This window comes from Anolis sagrei, chromosome 1 (genome assembly GCF_037176765.1).
Source record: "Anolis sagrei isolate rAnoSag1 chromosome 1, rAnoSag1.mat, whole genome shotgun sequence".
In the NCBI taxonomy this organism is placed as follows: domain Eukaryota; kingdom Metazoa; phylum Chordata; class Lepidosauria; order Squamata; family Dactyloidae; genus Anolis; species Anolis sagrei.
The window spans coordinates 89,789,766-89,815,393 of NC_090021.1; the positions used below are offsets into that span (position 1 = coordinate 89,789,766).

General features: G+C 41.7%; 1 protein-coding gene across 1 annotated transcript in view; it reads right to left on the minus strand.

Annotated features, from left to right (window-relative positions):
- Positions 1–24,380, minus strand: part of RFX6 (regulatory factor X6) — a 46,731-nt gene extending 22,351 nt beyond the window's left edge. The window contains exons 1-6 of the mRNA XM_060774447.2: positions 24,342–24,380; positions 18,245–18,719; positions 14,013–14,169; positions 11,172–11,295; positions 9,237–9,298; positions 245–322 (exon numbers count right to left, since the gene is read on the minus strand). Of these exons, the coding sequence (XP_060630430.2) occupies positions 245–322; positions 9,237–9,298; positions 11,172–11,295; positions 14,013–14,169; positions 18,245–18,719; positions 24,342–24,380 (935 nt within the window). The remainder of the gene's footprint in view (positions 1–244; positions 323–9,236; positions 9,299–11,171; positions 11,296–14,012; positions 14,170–18,244; positions 18,720–24,341) is intronic.
- Positions 24,381–25,628: the final 1,248 nt, after the last annotated feature.

Genomic DNA, 25,628 nt, shown 5'->3' on the forward strand with positions numbered 1-25,628 from the left:
TTACTATTTCTGCCCCAGGCAGAACTTCCACATGCAGCACTCTCATCCGAAGAACATTCATATCATTGGGCATCTTCCTAAAAACCTGCCTTTTAGTAAGCACAATTCATACATTCACCAAGTTGTCATCAAGTGTCAGCTAATCATATGATTAAAATCAAGTAAGCTATATTTTTCAATGAGATGGGAGCGATTGATTATCATCTTCCAACAGTATCTTGGCATTGTAGGTCTTTTACCATACCTTGTCAAACCTTTCCCAGAATACACAGAGTGATAGTATGCACTGCTTTCTTTGATGCCAATTCCATAATAGTGATATCTGTAGGAAGAAAGCACCCAAACAATTAATTCGAAGGATTATGAAAAAGGACATGAAGAAAACAAAATTGATGCTTAACTTTTTGTATCTGTTATATATTTGTTATGTTACCTTTCAGTATGTGATTCCAGGAAGTACTCAGTAGGTGCATTTTTAAAACCCTTGATATTAGAGCATCCTTGTATACATGAACTTGTCTACATTAACAAAAAAATGGACTGCTAGTCAGTGACAGTAAAGAGAAAAGATGATGCAGTCTTGGCCTGGTTGGACATTGTGGACATAAATGTAGCACTGTAGCAGGTTTGCCAGGTACATCTGGCTACCTCTTGAGGCCAGTTTGGAATGTTTAGCAGCCAGTCTAGACTTGCCAAATGGCCACAATTATTTCCTTTCCTTTTCCTTTCTTGGCAGTGCTGCTCATACTGTTGCCTGGAAAGTATTTCACAAAAGATGTGGGTTTCTGCAGAACTCATAGTATTTATTATCATATCAGAACTGAGGGTACAATTGTAATGTATTTAAAAAACACAAAGTTTTTAAAAGTTGGCATATTAAATGTCCTTTGACCAGTAGCTGGCCACCTGGAGTCCTTCTGGTGTTGCTATAAGAAGATCTTCCATTATGCATGTGGCAGGGCTCAGACTGCATTGTAATAGGTGGTCTGTGGTTTGCTCTTCTCCACACTTGCATGTTGTGGACTCCACTTTGTGCCCCCATTTCTTAAGGTTGGCTCTGTATCTCGTGGTGCCAGAGCACAGTCTGTTTAGACCCTTCCAAATTGCCCAATCTTTTGAGTACCCGGGGGGAGTCTCTCATTCGGTACAAGCCATGGCTTGAGGTTTTGAGTTTTTGCCTGCCACTTTTGGACTCTCGCTTGAGGTGTTCCTGTGAGTATCTCTGTAGATCTTAGAAAACTATTTCTTGATTTAAGGCATTGGCATGCTGGCTGATATTTGAACAAGGGATGAGCCGGAAATGTCACTGCCTTGGACTCATAGTGAAGGTGAGGAATAAGAAAGATCAAATGATAGTGTAGCTGGGTTTTCAAATATCAGATTGAAAATAAAGAAACAAAGTATGTTCCTTTCATTAAAAATGAACATACTTTATTTAAACATATTTTATTTGATTTAAAATAATTAAATATTGGTGGGGAAAGGGCACAGACACATCTCTAATGGAGAATGTTTTTGTCATTAAAACCCTAGTGAGGTTTACATCTAATACAAAAGTTTAATCTACAATGTAAAATAAACATATAATAAACATAAGGTATTATAATATTTATGAGGTGACATAACATTTTAATAATACATTTGCATAGTACATTTGATGTATCAGATGCTATAAAACAAGGCAATTAGCTCGCACAGACTTGAGAGAAGCAACAGATTTATGGGAAGGAGTGGATAGATCAGATTTGTTTGCTTTAATGTCTAATTGTTTCTCTTTTGCTGAAACTAAATAAAAGCTCCACTGCTAATCTTTGGTTTCAAGATTGGCATCAAGATTTTCAGCAAGACACAGAATAATTGACTTTCTTTCACCCATCCCTTGCCATGTGCGTGAACATATGCTCCTACGCAAAGAGCCACCCTGACGGGAGCATATGCTGACACAAATGATGGCTGATAAGGCAATGATACGATTAAGCTGCTCAGGGACTAGCAATAACTCGTTATCGCAAGGCCAGCTGCCATATCAGTTTTATTAACCCACTAAATCACTTTTAATAAATAAGATAATGCCTTTCAGAAATGGTGGAGGGAGGAATTAAAATATAGCATTGGTCAAAGTCGACAAAGATATTACACTGTAACATGAACACAACCCACCCACAGTGTGTGCGTATGCATGTGCACATGAATACATGTGTGTGCCATTACCCCATGACATGAAAATGTTGTCCCTCAAGAGTAGTCACAGCTGCACTGCTATCCCTTGGTCCTCATTCAAAGAATGTCAGCTACAGTAAAATCCTAGGACTGAATTTAGGCATGACTAATGTATTTGTTATATTGATTTCAACATATTTAGCCAACTTCCTCTGGATTTGAACCATCATTCTTTATCGTTTCTACCAAGAAGCCCATGCAGAATGTCATTCACAGTGGGATCTCAAAGGACGTTTTTCGTATCTTGACTTTGCTTCTTTCTTTTCTCTCTATATCCCACTCTCCCTCCCTCCCTTCCTTCTTTACTTCCCTGTTCACACTTTTTTTGCTTCTTATTAACCTTAGTTTTCATTTTGCCCTCCACACTTTCATCTGGCCCATTTGTGCTTCTTGCACTGGCAAGATCTAGCAGTTACTACAGGCCTGCACAATCTGCAGCTCTCCAGGTGTTTTGGACTCAGCTCCCGGAATTCCTTGCCATTGGACAAGCTGGCTAGGGTTTCTGGGAGTTGGAGGCTCAAACATCTGGAGGGCTGCAGGTTGTGGAGCCTGAGTTACTTACTAGTACCAAAGAGAAACCACCACCAGATCAGCACCAGCCCTCCATTTCCATGTACATTCTAGTGTTCAAGTACATTTTAATACTGAATGCTTTCAAGCCATGAAACTCTCAGATTTGCTAGGCCTTCTCACATTTCTTGTTCCAGCCAGGGGGTCAAGCTGCCCTCCCATTTGGAATCTCATATTACCCAGAAAAATTGTTAAGAGTAACAAAAGATCTTGCTGACTGGAAGATTGACAGTTCAAGCCACGGGTTGGGGTGAGCTCTGCCATCAGCCCAAGCTTCTGTTTACCTAGCAGTTCAAAAACAGCAATGTGAATAGATAAATAGATATCGCTTTGGCAGGGAGGTAAAAGGTGCCCCTGAAATACATGCCGGCAAATTTGATCAGGAAGGCATCCATGGACAATATGCTCCTCAGCATGGAAAATAAAACAACAGCACCTCCCCATGGCCGAGTCAAGCACAGCCTCCAGATGCCGGAGATGAAAAGAGGGAAGCCTTGCCTCTGTTTATGTACTGTCTGTCTTTGTTATCAATTGTATAATGGCATTGAATGTTTGCCATATATGTAACCTGTAGCCTGCTCCGAGTCCCCTCGAGGAGATAGAGCGGAATATAAATAAAGTATTATTATTATTATAATTATTAACAACAACAACAACAACAACAACAATAATATGAAGAATGCTGTGCTTCTCTCTATGGTATTTGATTCCAGTTTTCAGAAACTCTTATATCTGTTGCCTTGTTTTGCAATACATATTTTAGATATTGATGCATGTTAACTAAATGCATCCCCTTGTTGGCCTTATCTTGGAGCAAAACAATTATACTTTTTTGTAATCTTGAGAAGTGTTCTCTCTTTTAACCTTTTCAGAAAGAAGCTCTGATACTTCCACAATTTTTCACCTGAAAACACACTAGAAAGCATAGTCTTTTGTTTTCTTAAAAATATAATTTCCTTAGTTTGCCTGAGCTTAGCTTGCTTTCAAAACCAGTCTTTTTGGGAGACCAACTAGCTTGCTTTCCAAATTGCTGGCTGGGTGCCCAGCTTTGCCCATCCATCACCTTGTGCTCTTGTCCAATGAAGGCTCTACTGCAGCTTTGGAACACCTGTTCTTTTGATCTGAATTTAATCTACCATTGAAGAGTCTCTTTTACCATTCGTTTTAGCAAATTAAGTCATAAGCTCCCCCTACATGTATTTAAGCTGCTCTTATTCTCTCTCTCTCTTCCACACACACACACACACACACCTCCCAATCCAACCCCTTCACTTACAGGCCCATCTGTCTAGCAAAGAGTGCACACACTGGGTTGTTGTAGGTTTTTCCGGGCTATATGGCCATGTTCTGGAGGCAATTTTTCTCCTGACGTTTCGCCTGCATCTATGGCAAGCATCCTCAGAGGTAATGACCTCATTACCTCTGAGGATGCTTGCCATAGATGCAGGCGAAACATCAGGAGAAAAATTGCCTCTAGAACATGGTCATATAGCCTGGAAAAACCTACAACAACCCATGGATTCCGGCCATGAAAGCCTTCGACAATACAGTGCACACACTGTTGCTCTCTATTGGTTTTCTCTCTTCTCTTGACTAAATTCTGAAGTTTTGACTCTGTTCTTGCCACATCGCCATTGCAAATAAAGAGGCCACACACGTGCTTGGGTTAACTAAGGGCAACTTTATTATTGTTACCTAATTAAAAACTAAATCTACCTACCACCACAATAACTGAGTATAAACTTCTATCCATGAACTTGGCATTGAACTTGGCCTTGACCTGGCCATGAACTTGGCAATGAAATTGGTGAGGGTGAACCTGTTCCCGGAATTATTAATGTCCATCTTCAAAATCCCGAGCCACTCTAATTTTTCTTGCCCCCCCCCCCCCAATATTATCCTAGGGCCATGTTACAGTTGCTGGACCATCCAAATGGAAGGAAGTGAAGAGGGCAGCAAACTTGCAGGCTCCACCCTCCCCCAAAAGTAGTCCCTGTGGACTAATTTTGGGCAGGCCTCTTGAGCGGCGGAAGTGGCAAAAACCTCTCTCACACTACCTTTGCCAGTGTGATAAAGGCTCCTTTCTAAAATGCTTATAGTGATATCTTACTATCCAGAACTACCTGGAACTATATAGCCCTTCACATATGGTTGGGCTGAAACTCCCAACCATTTTTACCAATGGATGTTCTTGGTAGGGCTGCTGTCTGCTGACCTTGCAGTCCAACACTATCTGGAAGGCTGCATGATTTCCTCCAATGATCCAGACTTAAAGGTTATATTCCCAGGCTACACACGGCAGAATTATAGCACTTTGACATCACTTTAACTGCCATGTCTCCAACTTTAGAATATTGGGATTTATAGTGGCCTCGGAGCTTTCTGGTGGAAAGGGTTAAATATCACACAAAGCTACAAAGTCCCGAATTCCATAACAATTGAACAATCATATTTAATATGGTGTTAATCTGCTGTAATTTTGCAGTATGGATATAGCCAGCACAGCCTCCCCTTTGGGGAATGTACTGGCTTTTTGAGCTAACTGTTTAAAATTGTTAAAGATCTGCACTTAACGGGGGGGAAAGTGACCAAGAAAGAATGGCTTAGAGAGATGCTATACTGTTTTGTTGACTGGGATTTACCTGAATTTTAATCATGACATCTGGTGTTTATTTACACCATTAGTTAGCTCAGATGATGAGCCTTCATAAGGTAGGCAGGAAGGATAGTTAGCCAGTTTTAGGACTTTATAAAGCCAGAGATAACAATCTAAAATGTGGAAGAACAATTTTGTGCAATCATTTGAAAAAAATAAAACAACTAATTTCCACCCACCTTTTAATGTATTAGTCAGTGAGGGAAATCACAGCTATGCCTGGCATTAGTATGGGGATTTAAAATGTGTGGAATAAACATTATCGTAACAGAATTTATAAAAGTATTTTCCTTAGTCATTTGGAATCCGCTGCTTTGCCTCCAGCTACAATCACTGATGAAAAACTAACAGCTGTCTTAAAAAAAATCTGAGAAGTCCAGAATCTTAGCATAGTTGAAAAGAAAAGTATAAGTAAAAGCAAGGAGCCATGGTGGCACAATGGGTTAAACCTTTGTGCTGGCTGAACTGCTGACCTGAAGGTTGGTGGTTCACATCCACAAGATGGGGTGAGCTCCCATCTGCCAGCTCCAGATTACCATGAGGGGACATGAAAGAAGCCTCCCACAAGATGGTAAAACATCCAGGACGTCCCCTGGGCAACATCCCTGCAGGTGACCAATTTTCTCATACCAGAAGTGACTTGCAGTTTCTCAAGTCACTTCTAACATGATAAAAAAGTTAAATCAGATTTTATTTCATGCACACATTCAAAATACTTTCCGCCTGGGTTTGCAAACATTTTTTAACAATTGCACTGCCAATACAAAGTAAATCCCTGCCTTGTTATAGCTATATTGGAAGACACGGATGAGAAACTGTTGGGCTCCATATATTGTTGTGTTTTATTGCTCTTTAACCTCAGCCAAAATAACCAATGTTTAGGGAAGGTAGGAGCTGTAGTAAAACATAAGGAGGGCAAGAGATTTCTATCCCTTTTCTTGCTGAGGGAATGGGTTATGTTAGCCTAATGCAATAGCTTCATTTTCTTGGCATCATATTAGAGAAAGGTGAATTAAGATAGGACAGAATATGGCAACACTGCACTATATGCCAACATTATTTGCATGAAGGATTTTATACATAATGAGGAAAGTTATCCAATGTTACCTAGGTGATGCTAATGGCTTTTTTATTGTTTTTAATGAAATAAAACAATAAGCAATTTCACAAATTTGTTTCATACTAAATTATATGAAGAAGGTACACAAATCCTAATTTTTTTCAGTAGCAAAACAAAAAATCCACGTTGGCCAAATAAACCTGCAGAGAAGTGTTCATGATGTCACTCTGTGTAGATAACATTCTTGATCAATTTTTCCACTAATCTGCATTTGTGAACATAACACAAAGAAATTCTAAGTGTTTGTTTAGGAATCCTCCAAAATATTTGACAGATCAGTTCAAAATGCAACATTTACCAACACATCTATTGGGAAGAGTTTCATCGTAGGCATTGATATTGTCCCTCTCCTTCTGAGATGACCCTCCCAAGACTCACTATAGGTTGAGAATCCTTTTTCCAAAATGCTTGGGACAAGAATTGCTTTGGATTTTTGTTCAGATTTTGGAATACTTGCATTTAGCAACATGTACATAATGAGATATTTTGGAGATGAGACTCAAGTCTAAACACAAAATTCAGATATGTTTCATATACAGCTTATATACATAGTTTGAAGGTAATTTTATACAATGTTTTCAATAATTTTGTGCATGAAAGAAAGTTTGTGCACTTTGAACCATCAGAAAGCAAAGGTGTCACAATTTCAACCACCCATGAGGACAATTTTGGATTTTGAATTATTTCAGATTTCAGAATTTCAGGTAAGGGATGCTGAACTTGCATTTCACTTCAATAGCACCCTTCCATGGCCATTCAGTGGCTGGGAGAGAGCAAGAAAGGAAACTGGAGAAGCATTTGTGTTTGCCTGCTCTGCCAGACACAGAACAATGGCATCATCTGCTGAGAGTTCCAGATTATTCTGGTGCTCCTCAATGAATGATGTCATAATAATAATAATAATAATAATAATAATAATAATAATAATAATAATACCATTGATCATATTCTCAGCTGCTGCAAGAAAATCGCACAAACGGACTACAAACAGAGACACAACTCTGTGGCCCAAATGTTTCACTGGAAATTATGTCACAAGTACCACCTGCTAGTAGTAAAGAACTGGTGGGATCATAAACCTCCAAAGGTAGTAGAAAATGAACACGCAACAATATTGTGGAACTTTCAAATCCAGACTGACGAAGTTTTGGAACACAATATGCCAGACATTACGATTGTGGAAAAGAAAAAAGTTTGGATTATTGATGTCACCATACCAGGTGACAGTCGCATTGAGGAAAAACAACAGAAAAAATTCAGCCATTACCAGGACCTCAAAATCAAACTGCAAAGGCTCTGGCATAAACCAGTACAGGTGGTCCCAGTGGTCATCGGCACACTGGGTGCCATGCCAAAAGATCTCAGCTGGCATTTGGAAACAATGACATTGACAAAATCATGATCTGTCAACTGCAAAAGGCCACCTTACTTGGATCAGCGCACATCATTCGAAAATACATCACACAGTCCTAGACGCTTGGGAAGTGTTCGACTTGTGATTTTGTGATATGAAATCCAGCATATAGATCTCATTTGCTGTGACATAATGTGTTTTTGTGTCAGAATAATAATAATAATAATAATAATAATACACTTTATTTATATTCTGCTTTATATCCCTGGAGGGACTCAGAGTGGATTACAGTATGCAGATATAAGGCAAACATTCAGTGCCTTTTACACAGTGAACACAGTGAATAATAATGGCATATGATACACAGACAAAGATAAAGGCCTTCCCCTTTCACCTCCAGCATCTGGAGGTGATGCTTAACTCCAGCCATGAGGAGGTGCTGTTGCTCCATTTTTCCATGCCAAGGAGCTTGTTGTCCATAGACATCTCAGATCGTATTTTGCTGGCATGTCTGCATGGGCGCCCTTTTATCTTCCTGCTGAGGCAGTACCTATTGATCTACTTGCATTGTATACTTTCGAACTACTAGGTTGGCAGAAGCTAGGGCTAACAGCGGGAGCTCGCCCTGACTCAAGGCCTTGAACTGCTAACCCTCCAGTCAGCAGAGCTCCTGCAGCTAGTGGTTTAGCCTGCTAGTAATCAGTCTGCATTTACTTATGGGACATAGCCAATGCCTCTCTGGTCCCCCCTTGCTTTCCACCAACTAAAAAAAAACTGTTGGAGTGATACTACAATGATATGACAAGTGCTGGGGATTAAGCTGGAGAGTTTTGCAACTTCTGCATTACATTCAGTTATGTAGAAATATGTACCTGATTATGGTAACTTTGTCATTAAACATGTGATTTACACAGCATAACACTGTGGTTCTCAACCTGTGGGTCCGCAGATGTTTTTGGCCTTCAACTCCCAGAAATCCTAACAGCTGGTAAACTGGTTGGGATTTCTGGGAGCTGTAGGCCAAAACACCTGGGGACCTGGTATAACAAAAAGACACAAATATAATTTATAGTATAGATCCTCTCATTCCTCCAGATAATTTTTTCCCCAGAAAAAAGGGCAGAAGGGATTCAAGGTCTGTGGTTTTTATTTTAATTCTCAGAATGTCAGCAAGTAAGTTATGATCAACGCAGTTGCCCTATTTCCCATGTACTCTAAAAGCTACTTTTAATCATACATAACACATCAATCTGAACAAATATTTTGTGGATTGAAGAAAACCTTTACAGATAAGAAAGATGTGAAATGTGTCTTACTTTGAATGACCTCTTGTGCCCAGTCGTCTTGTGGTGAGAAGAGGAAACTTTTGGCGAATAGTCTAAAGGGAAGTATTGATGATTAGATAACTAGAACCAGTATGCTCAAAAAGAAATATGAACTAAAGGAATGACAATATATGGAATAACACTTGTTCTTTTAAAATCATTATGATACCTATATCTATACAACCAGTGCTCAACCATCACACTTATCCGTGTCTGTCAAAATATATCATTTCTAGGCATTTTATTGGTCCTCCAGCACAACTATGTGATATTCTTGGGCTGGGAGTCCCTCACCTACAACCAAAGAGCATTCTAAACCTCACCAGCGATAGAACTTAAACTGCCATGAAACCATCATCAAGACAACTGTACCATGTTGTTAGCAGAAATGGGTAATCAAATCATGGGGATGATATCCTTTCTTTTTGAAGCAATGCTATTAACCTGACAAACTAATCTATTTAAGTTTATTGAGGTAAACAATGCTGAAACCAAAATTCAAGTATATGTCAATGCTGTGATTTCTCTTCCAGCAGTTTTAAGTAAAACCATTCTTTAAACTGGCCTGAAATGAAGCAAACCTGAAGTAACAAGTTCACAAACACCCCCCCCCCTTCTCTGCAGACAACTCAATCCAGTAACCAACAGCAGAATAAATACTGAAGTTGGAAAGATAAGCAACTAATAGAAAAAAGGATAATCCCACTGTTTCCAAAGCTTGGAAGATGAAGTAATACAGGGTTTCTCCCCTTGTTCTTGGTCACTGAATATCATAGAAAGATACGAAGCCCCATGTTTCATTAAACTAATGTGTTCCAGCATTTCAAGGTAATTGGAAGAGATCATGGGTGTTTTTAAAAGTTGATCTCCAAAGCTTTCTTGGTGTTCAGTTTCACTTGTTCTTTACAGTTTGGATTTAATTTAGAAAGCTCTCACATTGATTGAATGGTTTTGGCATTAAAGCATGAGTGGATGTTTGCAAAATGGGAAGAAAGCATCTACAGACAACCTTATCCTTCCAAACTCTAACATTCATTAATGGTTCCTCATTCTCACAGCAATTATTGTAGAAATCTCATTTCTTGAAACTTTACTAATGACAGTGCTTTCTGACCTATAACATATATTTCTTAAGGCGAATGCTTCCTTCTACCTTAGCACAAATCCCTTGCTTTTATTACGGCTTCTTCTCAATTCTGTTACACAGCAAACAACAAAAAGCTCGAAAAATGTACCACTGTTTTGTTATTTTCCGCCTTCAAGTTGTTTCTGATTTATAGCCACCTTCAGGCAAATTAATCATGCTCTTTTCTTGGCAAGATTTATTCAGCTGTGCTTTGCCTTCACTTTCCTCTGAGGCTGAGAGAGTGTGATTTACTCAAGGTCACCCAGTGGGTTTCCATGCCAATGAGGTGTTTTTATTCTGGCCTCTCAAAGTCTTGCAAACAATCAAACCACTGAATTTCTGTGGTTCTCACTGGAAGTTAGGATGCTTCCACATAGTCCATTATCCCAGGGGAGAGGGTTGGTGTTCTCATGGTTTTCCGGGCTAATTTAGCCTGGGAAACCATGTGAATAATGTCTGGGCTGAAGTTCAGACCCCAGAAGTAGTGGAAGGCACAGAATAAACCCACTAAGAAATTAATCACAAACCAGCATTTTCCTGGTTTCTGGCAAATTGATTCGGGTTTGTACAGGACATCATCTGGACAGCTCCCTTTTTATTGCGGTAACTCCCACATTAAAGGAGCTGTCTGGATGTGCCCTTAGATTTTAAAATCAACTTTCCAGATAAATCCCTTGAAGGCTTCCACACTACTGCTCTCATTGAAGAATTCATACACTCAGGACTTCTGAGCTAAACAAATAAAATGAACCCGATGTTTAAAGATGCAATGGAAAGGGTGAATTAAATGTGTCATCTACCTTGCCAAATGTTGCAGCACAGGCTGGTTCAAGTTTCTCTTTCCTGCAGAAATCCAGGTAATGTGCATACAGGATGCACCTTGGCAAACAAACTCCTTCACATACAATATAGTTCTCTTCAAGCCTGCAGGTGAAAAGTGAGACAATAACAGCAACAAAAATAACTAGGGCTATCTCAAATCCCAATTTCATCCCAGTTTTCCTTAGTACCTTTAGAGAAGTTACTATGGTCTTAGGTTTATAATACAACTGGTGAACCATCATTTTGGGTTAGGGGAGCAAATCACTTCCCTGCCCTCACGCTGGGGGTGGGGGTGGGGAGGAATTCTGCACACCATTTTGAGGTCAGGTGTCCTCTCCATATGATCTAACAACACTTTTATGAAATCATTTTTTTGGTACTCCCAAGCAGTTTAGTCCAAAGAATTAATCTGGAGACATACATCTCTAATTCAAGAAATAAGCCTCTGATGTAATTGTTTATTGTTTTTGTTAATTGCCATCCAGTCAACTTCAATGGCTGAATGGACAAGAGAGCTCCAGGACCTCCAATCAGCTGTTTGCTCAAGTCTTGTAAACTCAGGGCCATCACTTTTTGAACTGAATCAGTCCAAGTGAGGATTGTTGTTCCTCTTTTTTCCTGTTTCTTTACACTTTGCTGAGCATCATTATTGCTTCCAGTGAATATCATTGTCTCATACTATATCCAGAGTATGATACTCAGCATGGCTTCTAGTGAGAGTTCAGCCTGATCACACAGTGCATTTTGCAGGCAGTTACTCAAAAATTGCCTACTTATTAAATATAAAGAGTCCTGTAAGAAACATAGGTGGCAACTTCTCTGGAGCTCTGCTCCTTTGGCCCCTTCCACACAGCTGAAAAAATCCCACATTTTCTGCTTTGAACTGGAATATATGGCAGGGTGGACTCAGATACCACAGTTCAAAGCAGATATTGTGGGATTTTCTGCTTTGATAATCTTGGTTATATGACTGTGTGGAAAGGCCCTTAGATATCCAAAAATAATTTTTACCAAAAGGTTGGGACAGTTCAGAAATATGTGTGTCTGATCTAACCTACCATCTAAATCAGTGGTCCCCAACCTTTTTGACCGGCAACCACTTGCCCAGGGACCACTCTCCAACATTAGTACCAAAAGGGTTACAAATCAACTTTAGATTCAGTTTAGTTATTTGGGACATTGATTCAGAATATTGCATTGGATAGACCACATCAGCTCAAGTTTCTGATACAGAACATATGACATCCAGTAGTCTCCATCTGCTCACCCACAGGAAAACCATATTTAATCATCTAGAGCTGATGTGGTCATAGTAATATTTCTTGGGTAGTCAGCCTTTCCGCTCCCAACATCCCCATTGCCTCAGCACTATAAGAGGGTTTCGCGAGACCAGTTACTCTCGTTGCCACGTGGTTTTGAAGCAACTGTGGTGAGACCCCAGACAATATTTTCGTTCTTGCGGACCATTGGTGGTCAACAAACCACAGGCTAGGAACCACTGATCTAAATGTATCCCATTTCCCTCTTATTGCTCTTATTGCTGAGCTAGTAGTTGAGTGAGGGTGGTAAAGAAAAAGTAAGCAAGTGTCTATGTGCATGTGAGGGGAATTCAAAGCATGAGGTCTATGATGCTAAGGGAAGAAAGCTTTTCCCATTTCCCTTACTCTTTCATTTTTCCTCTCAAGCACCTGCAGGCCCAATGGGGGAACAAATAGATGCGTGATATTAATTTAAGATGCTCAATTGCAGCCTCTTGTTCAGGATGCCAATATTTAAGCAAGCCTCCAAACCAATATTCTAGTAAAAGGGGTTTACAAATATCTTCCAAAATCTGCCTCTAGAAAGCACACAAAACAGTTTTCTATGGCCCCTTCTACTCTGCCAGATAATCCAGTTCAAAGCAGAATATGTGGGATTTTATACAGCTGTGTAGAAGGGGCCTAAGCCAGGTATGGGAAAATTTTGGCCCTCCGGTTGTTTTGGACTTCAACTCCCACAATTCCTAACAGTTTGCCCATACCTGGCCTAAGCCTGCCCTGGTTGTAACCATTTTACAGGGCACAGAAGCTGGACTTGGTGCCATATCATATTTATTCTGTTTTGCTCATGCCATGAATTCCATTGTGAGTTGTCACACCTTTCTCCTCATGAAAACAAAGTAAAAATGATGCTGTAGGAGGGGACAGATATGCTTATTCTTTAAGAAGAGGTCAATAAAGCGGGACGCAGGGACACAGGGAGCACACAACACCCTTGTTCCAGCTCCACTGGCTGCCGATCTGCTACCGGGCCCAATTTAAGGTGCTGGTGTTATCCTACAAAGCCCTAAACGGTTCCGGCCCAAAATACCTTTCTGACCGCATCTCGGCCTATGAGCCCACGAGGACCTTGAGATCATCTGGGGAGGCCCTTCTCTCGATCCCGCCTGCTTCACAGGCACGTCTGGCGGGGACGAGAGAAAGGGCCTTCTCGGTGGTGGCCCCCCGGCTGTGGAACACCCTCCCTGTTGACATCAGACAGGCGCCCTCCCTTATGTCCTTCCGTAAGAGCCTGAAGACATGGCTATTCGAGAAGGCATTTAACTGAGTGCTACAGTAACTGGAAATGACAACTGGAACGGAATATGGACTACGAGATTGGTTATGATTCTATGATAAGATGGAGCGGATTATTTTAGTGTAATTAGATGATTGTGTATTAATGATATGTTGGTTTTTGTCGCTGTAGCTTACTGTAAATTGTTTTTTATATGTTGTACACCGCCGCGAGGCGGTTAACAAATGCAGCAAATAAATAAATAAATAAATAAATAAACTTACCATTGTAAGGTGAGCTGAGTCTGCTTCTTTTTATCCTTCATAATCTGAGTGATGGTTTTCTTTGGAGCCAAGTGTTTGTTGAGAGATGTCATCTGTCTTTCATGGGGCTCTCCATTCTCTTCCTCTGAAGACAGGGGTTCACTGCTAAAATGAATTTCTGCATTCAAGGCAAAGATTAAAAAGAAAATACATTTTAAGAAATATCCCAAGGCATAGTAGTGTTAGTCTGGAATATCAATATGCAAAGAGAACTTGTAACACTTTTGAGAGTGAAAGAATCAAGTTGGTAGCATAAGCTTTTATAGATTTACTGGGTTTCTGTGAGTTTTCCAGACTGTATGGCCATGTTCCATAAGCATTGTCTCCTGATGTTTCATCCACATCTATGGCAGGCATCCTCAGAGGTTGTGAGGTCTGTTGGATTCCCTCAGGCAGGAAGCACCCAGGCTTTGAAGCTGAAAGGCCATTCAGTGCCAATCAAGGTGGCCAATTGCAACATTCACACTTGCTTCAAAGAGAAGAGAGTTCTTTCTCCCACCCTGGACATTTCACAGATATATAAACCCCAATCTCACAACCTCTGAGGATGCCTGCCATAGATGTGGGTGCAACGTTAGAAGAGATGGCCAGTATCACTGGGTTGCTGTGAGTTTTCTGAGCTGTATGGCCATGTCCCTGAAGCATTCTCTCCTGGTGTTTCATCCACATCTATGTCAGTTTTGTAAAAATTCTAAAATCAGGACAGTAAATAAAGAGCAACACTCAGAAAACACGTGAATTTCAGACAAGAATCAATCAGAGCCAGCTAACACCTCCCAACAAAGGATTCACCAGGCAGAAAGAAGCCAGGCTTTGAAGATGCAAGGCCATTAAATGACCAATTGCAACATTCACACTTGCCTCAAGCAGACAAGAGTTATTTCTCCCACCCTGGACATTACACAGATGTATAAACTTCACTTGCCTAGTTTCCAACAGACCTCTCAACCTCTGATGATGCCTGCCATAGATGTGGGCAAAACGTCAGGAGAGAATGCTTCTGGAACATGGCCATATAGCCTGGAAAACTCATAGCAACCCAAAATTGATAATTGCTGTAACCAACCAAGAAATGTCACTGATTCAGCTATTTTGCCCACAGATCACAATTAGTTACATAATTTTACCTTAACTGGAATAAATTCAGTTCTGCTTCACCTCACTGTTTAATGAATGGATACCTAATGAAGAATTCTGTGCCACTATCAAATCTGTAGTCATCAGTAAACTTTGCACCAATGAAATATATTTTTGAGCATGTCTGTACAAGAAAAAAGGATACATTTTTTCTACACTGCCATATAATCCAGATTATCAAAACAGATAATCCAGATTATTTGATTTGAATTGGATTATATGAGTCTACACTGCCATATAATCCAGTTCAAAGCAAATAATCCAGATTTTATATGGCAGTGTAGAAGGCGCCACAGAGAAAATTTGTTACAGTGCCAAGTGCATTGGAGAAAGAAACTCAGTATTACTATGGAAATTCCATTTTAGGATAGGAAAATTAGTCAAAGTCTGGGTAATAAACATAAATAAGTTTAGGATGAAGATGTCCAGGAGTCAGAGATACAGATGCAAATAAATAAATAAATAAATAAACAGACTTTTTTGGGGGGGGGGGGGAGTGAGTTAAAAGATGTAAGTGCCATATATTTCCATGAATATATTTATTGCAAACAGGCAAAATAACTTTTTCTTCATGAAACATGGTAATTTTAGGAAAATGCTATTTTATGCATTCAATTCACCTTACAATTCATAGCTGCATAGGCTGCAATTCTTTGGTAGCAAGTCCCCTTTGAAGCAGTCCTAGGGTAAAGCTCTAAGGAAGCACAAGCTCTGGGATCCACCTGACAAGCCAGAGACTGGGAAAGTCTCCCCTAATTTAAAGCTCCTCAAATCCTTCCAGTCATAAAACCCTAGCTGGACAAGGCTAGGAATTGCATCTACCCCAAACTCATTTTTTATCCAGGGGCCTTATGGTTGCCTTCAAAGTGCCATTGAATCCATGGGTTTATTTATATATTTGCCATATTTTTTATCCCACTCTTCTCGACCCCAAAGGGAACTCATGGATGGAGAATCTGTGGATACAGAAGGGCATTGAATGTTTGCCACTATGTTATTTCTACTGGAAACCACCCTGAGTCCTCTCAGGGAGACAGGGCGGTGCTTTTTAGTTATTACCCAGTTTGGTCCTAAGATGTCACTGAACCACAACTCCCATCACTTCAATTATCCACCATGCGGACCTGGGATAATGGGAATTGCAACCCAACAGCACTTGTAGCTCTGAAGTTGGGGGAAGGACATTTTAAAGTCAGACACCACATCCACAAGCCCTGTATCCAAATCAAACCTCACTATCCCAAATGCTAAGCAGACCAAACGGCAGCCTTCTAGATGTTACTGTATCACAACTCCCATCAGCTCTAGTCATGATGCCGAATGAAGAAGAATACAGGAGTTCTAGTCTGGTATCTGAAGACCACAAAAATGACCTGGTGGGAGGCACTGAGTTTGACACAAGTGCTGTAGAAGGAAGGCAGTCTGGCACCCCTTTCGCTGCCATGGTTCAATGCTATGCAATCATGGGAGTTGCAGTGATGGCTAGTGCCTTACCAAAACGACAAGTTCTAGTATTCCATAGCAGTTGAAATAGTGTCTTGGGATTCCCTGAGGGGAGTCATGAGGGGGTGCCAGATGGGTCGCCAAAGACCATCAGAAAACACAGTATTTTCTGTTGGTCATTGGGGTTCTGTGTGGGAAGTTTGCCCCAATTCTATCGTTGGTGGGGTTCAGAATGCTCTTTGATTGTATGTGAACTATAAATCCCAGCAACTACAACTCCCAAATGTCAAGGTCTATTTTCCCCAAATCCACATTTGGGCATACTGAGTATTTGTGCCACTTTTGGTCCAGATCCATCATTGTTTGAGTCCACAGTGCTCTCTGGATGCAGGCGAACTTCAACTCCAAAACTCAAGGTCAATGCCCACCAAACCCTTCCAGTATTTTCTGCTGGTCATGGGGGTTCTGTGTGCCAAGTTTGGTTCAATCCCATTGTTGGTGGTGTTTAGAATGCTCTTTGACTGTAGGTGAACTATAAATCCCAGCAACCACAACTCCCGAATGGCAAAATCAACCCCACCCCCAACAACGCCACCAGCATTCAAATCTGGTCCCACTGTGATTTATTGTCTGTGTTTACATTCCTGCGATTTTACATTGCTTGATGTGATTTATATTGTCTTTTGTCTTCTATTTTTTATCTTATTGTCGTTGTATGTTGTTTATTTGCATTGCTGTATTGTTGGGCTTGGCCTCATATAAGCGCCCAGAGTTCCCTTGGGGAGATGGTGGTGGGGTATAAATAATAATAATAATAATAATAATTATTATTATTATTTGAAACACAACAAGATGAGTCCACAGCAGCCACTCTGTTGGCTGTTGTATTGGATCATATGTTGGACACTTCCCAAGTGTCTAGGACTGTGTGATGTATCAGTGAATAATGTGTGCTGATCCCAGTAAGGTGGCCTTCTGCAGTTGGCAGATGGTAATTTTGTCAGCGCTGATTGTGTTTAAGTGCAGGCCAAGGTCTTTAGGCACTGCACCTAGTGTGCTGATCACTACTGGGACCACCTTTACTGGCTTGTGCCAGTCTTTGCAATTATTATTATTATTATTATTATTATTATTATTTGTTAATGAAAATACTGAAAGTCGGTCCAATATCAGATATTTACATTACTATTTGTATCCGTAGCAAAATTATAGTAGCAAAGAAAATAATGTTCTGGTTGGGAGTCACCACAACATGAGGAACTGCACTAAGGGATCGTGGCATTAGGAAGGTGGAGAAACACGGGCCTAACACATGAAATCTACAGTGTAGATCAGGCATGGGCAAACTGAGGCTGTTAGGAATTGTGGGAGTTGAAGTCCAAAAGTTTGCCCATGCCTGCCGTACAGTGACCCCTAACAGGTAGAAATGCCTTCTGCTCCGTCTCAGCGAGGATCCCAAAGTGGGGTTTCAAAGGGAGGGCCTGCCCTGCCCCAGAAAGGCTTGACATCTCCCCCTTCCCCTTTCCCCCCGGCCTCTTTGGGGAGCCTGCGCGCTTGGGGGCTCTGTGCGCGCCCTCCTCTCTCCAGGGGGGATGCTCCGAAGCGCCCCTCACCTGCCTTGATCCCCGTGCCCAGAGCCGGCAAGGCCCGGGGCGGCAGCGGCGGCAGCAGCAGCAGCCCCTCTTGGCTCTGGTCCTGCTCTTCCTCCTCGGCTCCTCCGCGGAGCAAGCCTTTGGCCGGCAGCTCGGGATAGCAGCGGCGGGGATGCTCGGCTCCCTGCTCCTCCTCGGGGCCCAAGGCGGCGCCTCCGCCTCCTCCTCCTCCTCCTCCTCCGCTCCCAGCGGGGCCCCTGCTGGCCATCGTCATGCCCCGTCCATGGGGCAGAGGGGAAGGAGAAGGCCAAGAGAAGGGGAGACAGACAAGCAGAGGGAGGAGAAGGCGCCCACCTGGAGGGCCGCAGGGGCCAGGCGGTGGGAGATGCTCAGCAGTCGGGCTGGGGGCTTTTAAAGCGCGGTCCTGTCCCGGGAGGAGAAGGACGAGGAGGAGGAGGGGGTTGGCGCCTTCGGTCCCTGGAGAGGGAAGCCCTGCCTACCTCCCGCTGCACCTGCCCCACCGCCTCCTCCATCCCCCCCTCCCCCGCCCCATTGGCCTTCCACGGCTCAGCCAATCAAGACGGCAGTTCTTTGGAGCATGCACAGAGCGCCGTCCTCTTGTCCCCAGCGGGATCGCCACACGCAGGTTCTTCAGACGAATGGCTCGGAAGGCGGAGCCGGGAGTTTCTGCTCTTCGCTCGGATCTCCCTCCCGCCTCTTGTTCCAACTCATTGGGTCAACTATGAGGAGCCACCAAGTTAACGGGGGAACCTGGCCCATTGAGCCCAAAACCCCATTGGTTCATTCCAGACAGAGTGGCAAAGGCTGCATCTCTACACCAAGCATGGGCAAACTTCGGCCCTCTTGGTGTTTTGGACTCCAACTCCCACAATTCCTAATCCTAAACTCCTTTTTCCAGCTCATTGTGTCAACTATGAGGAGCCACCAACTTAACCAGGGAACCTGGCCCATTGCGTTCATTCCAGACAGTGTAGCAAAGGCTGCGTCTTTACATCAAGCATGGACAAACTTCAGCCTTCCTCTAGGTGTTTTGGACTCCAACTCCCAGAATTCCTAACACTCTAAACTCCTTGTTCCAGTCTCTTGAGGCAACTATGAGAAGCCACCAAGTTAACCAGGTAACTTGGCCCATTGAGCCAAGTGCCGCAGGGTTCCGTCCTGGGACCGGTCCTGTTCAACATCTTTATTAATGACTTAGATGAAGGATTAGAAGGTAGGATCATCAAGTTTGCAGACGACACCAAATTGGGAGGGATAGCCAATAGTCCAGAGGACAGGAGCAGGATCCAAAACGATCTTGACAGATTAGAGAGATGGGCCAAAACTAACAAAATGAAGTTCAACAGTGGAGTATGCAAGATACTCCACTTTGGCAGAAAAAATGAAATGCAAAGATACAGAATGGGGGACGCCTGGCTCGAGAGCAGTACGTGTGAAAAAGATCTTGGAGTCCACGTGGACAACAAGTTAAACATGAGCCAACAATGTGATGTGGCGGCAAAAAAAGCCAATGGGATTTTGGCCTGCATCAATAGGAGCATAGTGTCTAGATCTAAGGAAGTAAGGCTACCCCTCTATTCTGCTTTGGTTAGACCACATCTGGAATATTGTGTCCAATTCTGGGCTCCACAATTCAAGAGAGATATTGACAAGCTGGAGTGTGTCCAGAGGAGGGCGACTAAAATGATCAAGGGTCTGGATAACAAGCCCTATGAGGAGCGGCTTAGGGAACTGGGCATGTTTAGCCTGAAGAAGAGAAGGCTGAGAGGAGATATGATAGCCATGTATAAATATGTGAGAGGAAGCCACAGGGAGGAGGGAGCAAGCTTGTTTTCTGCTTCCTTGGAGACTAGGACGCGGAACAATGGCTTCAAACTACAAGAGAGGAGATTCCATCTGAACATTAAGAAGAACTTCCTGACTGTGAGAGCCGTTCAGCAGTGGAACTCTCTGCCCCGGAGTGTGGTAGAGGCTCCTTCTGTGGAAGCTTTTAAGCAGAGGCTGGATGGCCATTTGTCAGGGGTGATTTGAATGCAATATTCCTGCTTCTTGGCAGGGGGTTGGACTGGATGGCCCATGAGGTCTCTTCCAACTCTTTGATTCTATGATTCTATGAGCCCAAAACCAGAGAGTTCAGAGAGTTCCACTGCTGAACAGCTCTCACAGTTAGGAAGTTCTTCCTCGTGTTCAAGTGGAATCTCCTCTCTTGTAGTTTGAAGCCATTATTCCACATCCTAGTCTCCCGGGCAGCAGAAAACAAACTTACTCCCTCCTCCCTATGACTTCCCCTCACATCTTGATACATGGCTCTCCTCATGTCTACTCTCCGCCTTCTCTTCTGCTAAACATGCCCAGCTCTTTCAACTGCTCCTCACAGGGCATGTTCTCCAGACCCTTGATCATTTTAGTCTCCCTCCTCTGGACATATTTCAGCTTGTCAACATATCTCTTCAATTGGGGTGATCCAGATATAGCTATGTGAATTAGATGCTGAATTGCTCCACTCAGATACCAGAAGCTCAAGCAGTTTTAAAAGATGTCAAATTAAAGGGAGAAAACACTCCTCAAGAACATGAAAAATGACCCCTGCTGAGTGAAGCAAAAGCTGATATAGGATTTCCTACAGACATTTTTCATATTTAGGAATGTTCTTTGAAAAAAAAATGAAGGGAAAAAAGCAAAAGAAAATGAGGTGGGGAAAATAAAAAATGGAATTATTTAGACTTCCAAGTTTACATGAATGAGACAGTGTGAATGGACAGAGAAAGCCTCATAAGAAAGCACCCTTAGGAAAAACTTTCATGCAGCCACAGTAGCACTTATTTGGGGCTACATGTTTCAACAGATCACGGTGAACAGAGAAGGAACCAGAATTAAATTGTATCCTTAAAGACTTTCATGGCTGGAATCACTGGGTTGTTGTGGGGTTTGTTTTTTTTTTGAGCTATCATGTCCATGTTTTAGAGGCATTCTTTCCTGATGTTTCTCCTGCATCTGTGGCAAGCATCCTCAGAGGTTGTGACCTCATCACCTCTGAGGATGCTTGCCATAGATGGAGGCAAAACAGGAGAGAATGCCTCTAGAACATGGACATATAGCCCGAAAAACCTAGAACAACCCAGAATTAAATTATTTGAATATTCTGGATATAAAATATGGTAGGGCTTTTTCCTTTGCTGAATCCATTTTTCACCACATATGGGGTAAGGGTTTTTGTTGTAGAACTTTAGCACTACTTTTTTTGCATAAACAATTAATTGATGGTTCTGTGGTTACTACACCCCTGGTATTTCCTTTCTTGGGAAGTGGAATGTATATCCAGTGTTTCTGTAAGCTATTGTTTTGTTTCCCATATTTAGAACTAGAGTAAATGTTGTCCTTTAGCTGGATATTGGTGTGCTATCAGTTCCTGGTGATTTATTTCTCTCTAGTGCTCAGAGTGCAGTTTCCATTTTAATTTATAAAGTTATTGGCTCATCATCAGATTGTTCTTCCTTGAATGAATCTGCCATCCTTTCACGTCCTTTATATATTTTTTCAATGTATGGTTTTCATTGGCTTTTATTTCTACTTAGTCATGTAATGTCTTCCCCTGCTGGTTGTAGAGCATTCCCACTCTTGTTTTCAATTTCCGTGTTGTATGTCAGCCTGTGATTGTGTCTAATGATCAGGTTGTTTTGGATGATGGGAATGACAATGTTGTTCATGTTCAAGTTGATTCTTCTGATGGAAATGGAGATGCTGTCCATGAAGATGTTCCTGAAGGGAATGGGGATGACGGTCCGTTTCCTGGACCTGGTTTTAGACATTGGGGGGGGGGGGGGTCTGAATGCAGTTCAAATGATGGCTTAGAGAAGGCTTTATTGCTATAAGGGGATTCTCAAGGTCTTGAGCCTGAGAAAGGCTCTGCGCCGCAGTCCACTGGTCAGTTATCTCCAGGTGCAGATTTTAATGAAGGCTTGAACATAAGTGTTTTTAGCCAGCAAAGACAAACAAACCAGCAATTATGGCACTCAGCCAGATTACATCAGAAGTTAGAAGTGAAACTAAAGTTAAGGAAAAATCCATTCTTAGCTGTTTGTGAAATAGGGCAGGAACATAAGTGCCAAGTACAGAATCTAGCTTCAGATGAAGCAATGTTCAGATGAAGCAACTTGCTTCATGCCAAATTCCTGGACCCTTGTCTTTGTTTGATTCCTGTTTGAAGTGCCTTTGCTGTTATTTGCCTTTGAAATCAAGCATCTAGTTTCATGGACTTCTTTGGACTATCTCTCTTTGGACTAATTGCTCCTTTTTCTTCTTAATCAATTGGATTTACCTTTTGCTGTGGACTACTTTTTATTGCTTTGGCTTTTATTACATACAATAAACTGCTTGCTATTTGAACTAAACTGTGGTGTTTGAAGTCACAGGGGATCCTGCTCTGGAGTGTAACACTCCCTTTGATTTCTTGGATCTCGTGGAAGAGGTCTCTTGTTCTTTCTTTTTTTGTTGTCATCATTTATTTTTCTGAATTGATTATTACAGTACTTTTCCTTGTTCTTGTGCACAGAAATATTTTTAATTAATAAATAATAAGATTTCTTCCTTAAATAGTTCATTGTGTAGAATTCAAAGGCATTGCTATGTTTGTCTGGAATAGTATGCAAAGGGATCTTGTAATATCTTAGAGACAAGCAAAGAGAATGAAGTTGATACTAGTAGCACATGCTTTTGTAGGTTAAGTGTACAAAGGTTGCAACTGAGGAAGTAGACTGAGTGTACAAAAGTTTATGCACCTAATTTTGTTCTCATAGGCCCCTTCCACACTGCCCCTGTACCCAGGATCTGATCCCAGGTTTAAACTCGATTATATGAGTCTCCATGGCCAGATAATCTAGGATCAGATGCTGAGATACAGGGGCAGTGTGAAAAGGGCCTTAGACTCTAAGGTGCTGTTGTAATCACAACAGTGGTGCAAGTGGCTGGTTGAAACAGAACAAGCTACCAGAAGATAAGTGAGACATTAGCTGAGGTCTAAAGAGTCTGAGGCCAAGGAAACCAAATCAATAAGTCTGTTTAGGGTTGAGCCAGAAGAATAATGACAACAGGTCTGAAGTCAAATCCACAAAGGAACAAGTAAGTGTTGGAAACCAGGTCAAAACAGAGTAGTTTTCCACACCAGAGAAGCATCATGCAACTACTTGATTTATAGCTCTGGTTCCTCTTCTCAGCTGCTCCTTGATTTAGCAGAATTTTTCATAAAGTGGCACAACTTCCTGAACTCCTCTCTTTGCTGGTCTCTCTCTATCAATGTAGGCATTTTATCTTGAACTTTCTAGCTGCTTCTGGCTCCAGTTTCAGCCACGGGAACATCCACGGGCTTCACTGGCACTTCCATCTGCTCTTCCTCTTTGCTGTCTGAGCATAGTATGAGAGGTGCTGCAAGATCCCTTTGCATTCTTAAACTGTGAAAGATCCATGTAATAAATCTGGGCTAGTTGGGCCAATGGGAGGATTCAATACATGACAGCTTTCTATGCTGTGATATTTTTCTCTCCAACCCAGTTCTCAATCATGGAATGACCATTGGCTTAGAATCATAGAATAAGAGAATTGGAGGAGACCACATCAGCCATCTAGTCCAACCTGCTGCCATGCAGGAAAAGCGCAAAGTATCTCTGACAGATGGCCATCCAGCCTCTTTTTAAAATTTTCCAAGGAAGGAGGTTCCACCACACTCTGAGGCAGAGAGTTCCACTGTTGAACAGTTCGTACGGTGAGGAAGTTCTTCCTAATGTTCAGGTAGAATCTCATTTCTGTAATTTGAACCCATTGCTCTGAGTTCCGGTTTCCAGGGCAGCATAAGGAAGAGGTCTATTCCCTCTTCCTTATGACACCCTTTCACATATTTATACATGGCTATCATGTCTCCTCTCAACCTTCTCTTCTGCAGACTAAACATATCCAGCTCCTTAAGATGCTCCTCATAGGGAACGGTCTCCAGACATTTGATCATTTTAGTCACCCTCCTCTGAACACCTTCTAGCTTGTCAATATCTTTTTGAACTGTGGTGCCCAGAATTAGACACAGTATTGCAGTTGAGGTGGAACCAACCTGGACACAGAAATGCTGGACCACTTTCACAACCACCATGTCAGGCTACACAGAGAAGCCATTGAAATCCACAAGCATGTGGACAATTTCAACAGAAAGGAGGAAACCATGAAAATGAACAAAATCTGACTACAAGTATTAAAAAACTCTAAAATTGCAACAGCACAACAACAGAGAAGAAGCAGGCAGGGACATCTAATTACCTCTCAACAAAAGTTTGCCCCAGGCACAGTCAGCCCATTGTATGCTAATCAAGGTGGTCAGTTGAAACATTCACACCTAGCTCCAGCAGACAAGAGTCCTTTGTCTCACCCTGGTCACTCCACAGATATATAAACCCTTTTCCCTAGTTCCAACAGACCTCACTACCTCTGAGGATGCTTGCCATAGATGCAGGCGAAACGACAGGAGAGAATGCCTCTAGACCATGGCCATACAGCCCGAAAAAAACCTACAACAACCCAGTGATTCTGGCCATGAAAGCCTTCGACAATACATCAATACAATGATTTATTTTGTGGATAAAAAATCACCAGTAGATGGCATAGTTTAACAACATACTTCTTCCTTTGCAGCTTCTGAAGCAGAATAATGTTTTACTGATCTTTGGTGGGAGATCTGGAGGAATATTTGGAGTAGTCATGCAGCAAAATTAGAAAATGCACAAAACAAATAAGGACACTTCCCTTTTTGTTGCAAATACAATTGAAATTTTATTAATATTTAACTGTCATTGCTTGAACTCATGGCCATCCAATTACCTATTAACTGACAAAAGAAATAACATCTGATGCAAAATGTATGCCAAATAGACTAATATAATAACTTTATCTTCTCCTTTATGATTTTAAATACTTTAAACATGTTAAGCTTATCATATTTTACACAAAGGATAGGTGTTCAACCATCTTTAAGGGTAGCCCCCCAGAAGGTACATTGCTATAGCCCAAATGGGAGGTCTTCGGGGCATAGATTACCATGAAGTTAACCCTCTTCGGATATAATTGTAGCTAAGACACTGGATTGATTATGACCAACCCTTTTTTAAAATGAGGAAGTACAAGTTCTTGAGCTGTGTTGTGTATTCCATCCTCCACAAATAGACACTGCAGCTGAAAATGTTGTGTTTCTGAACTCTGGAAGACAAGAGCAAAACAGATGGCGTACTTCACTCATCTGTGAGTTTAACTTTTATATATATATAAGATTATTCACATTTTATTACTATGGCTTTTCTAGGAATATTATGGGACTCCAGTGCAACTCTAAGTTCAATTCCCACCGGAA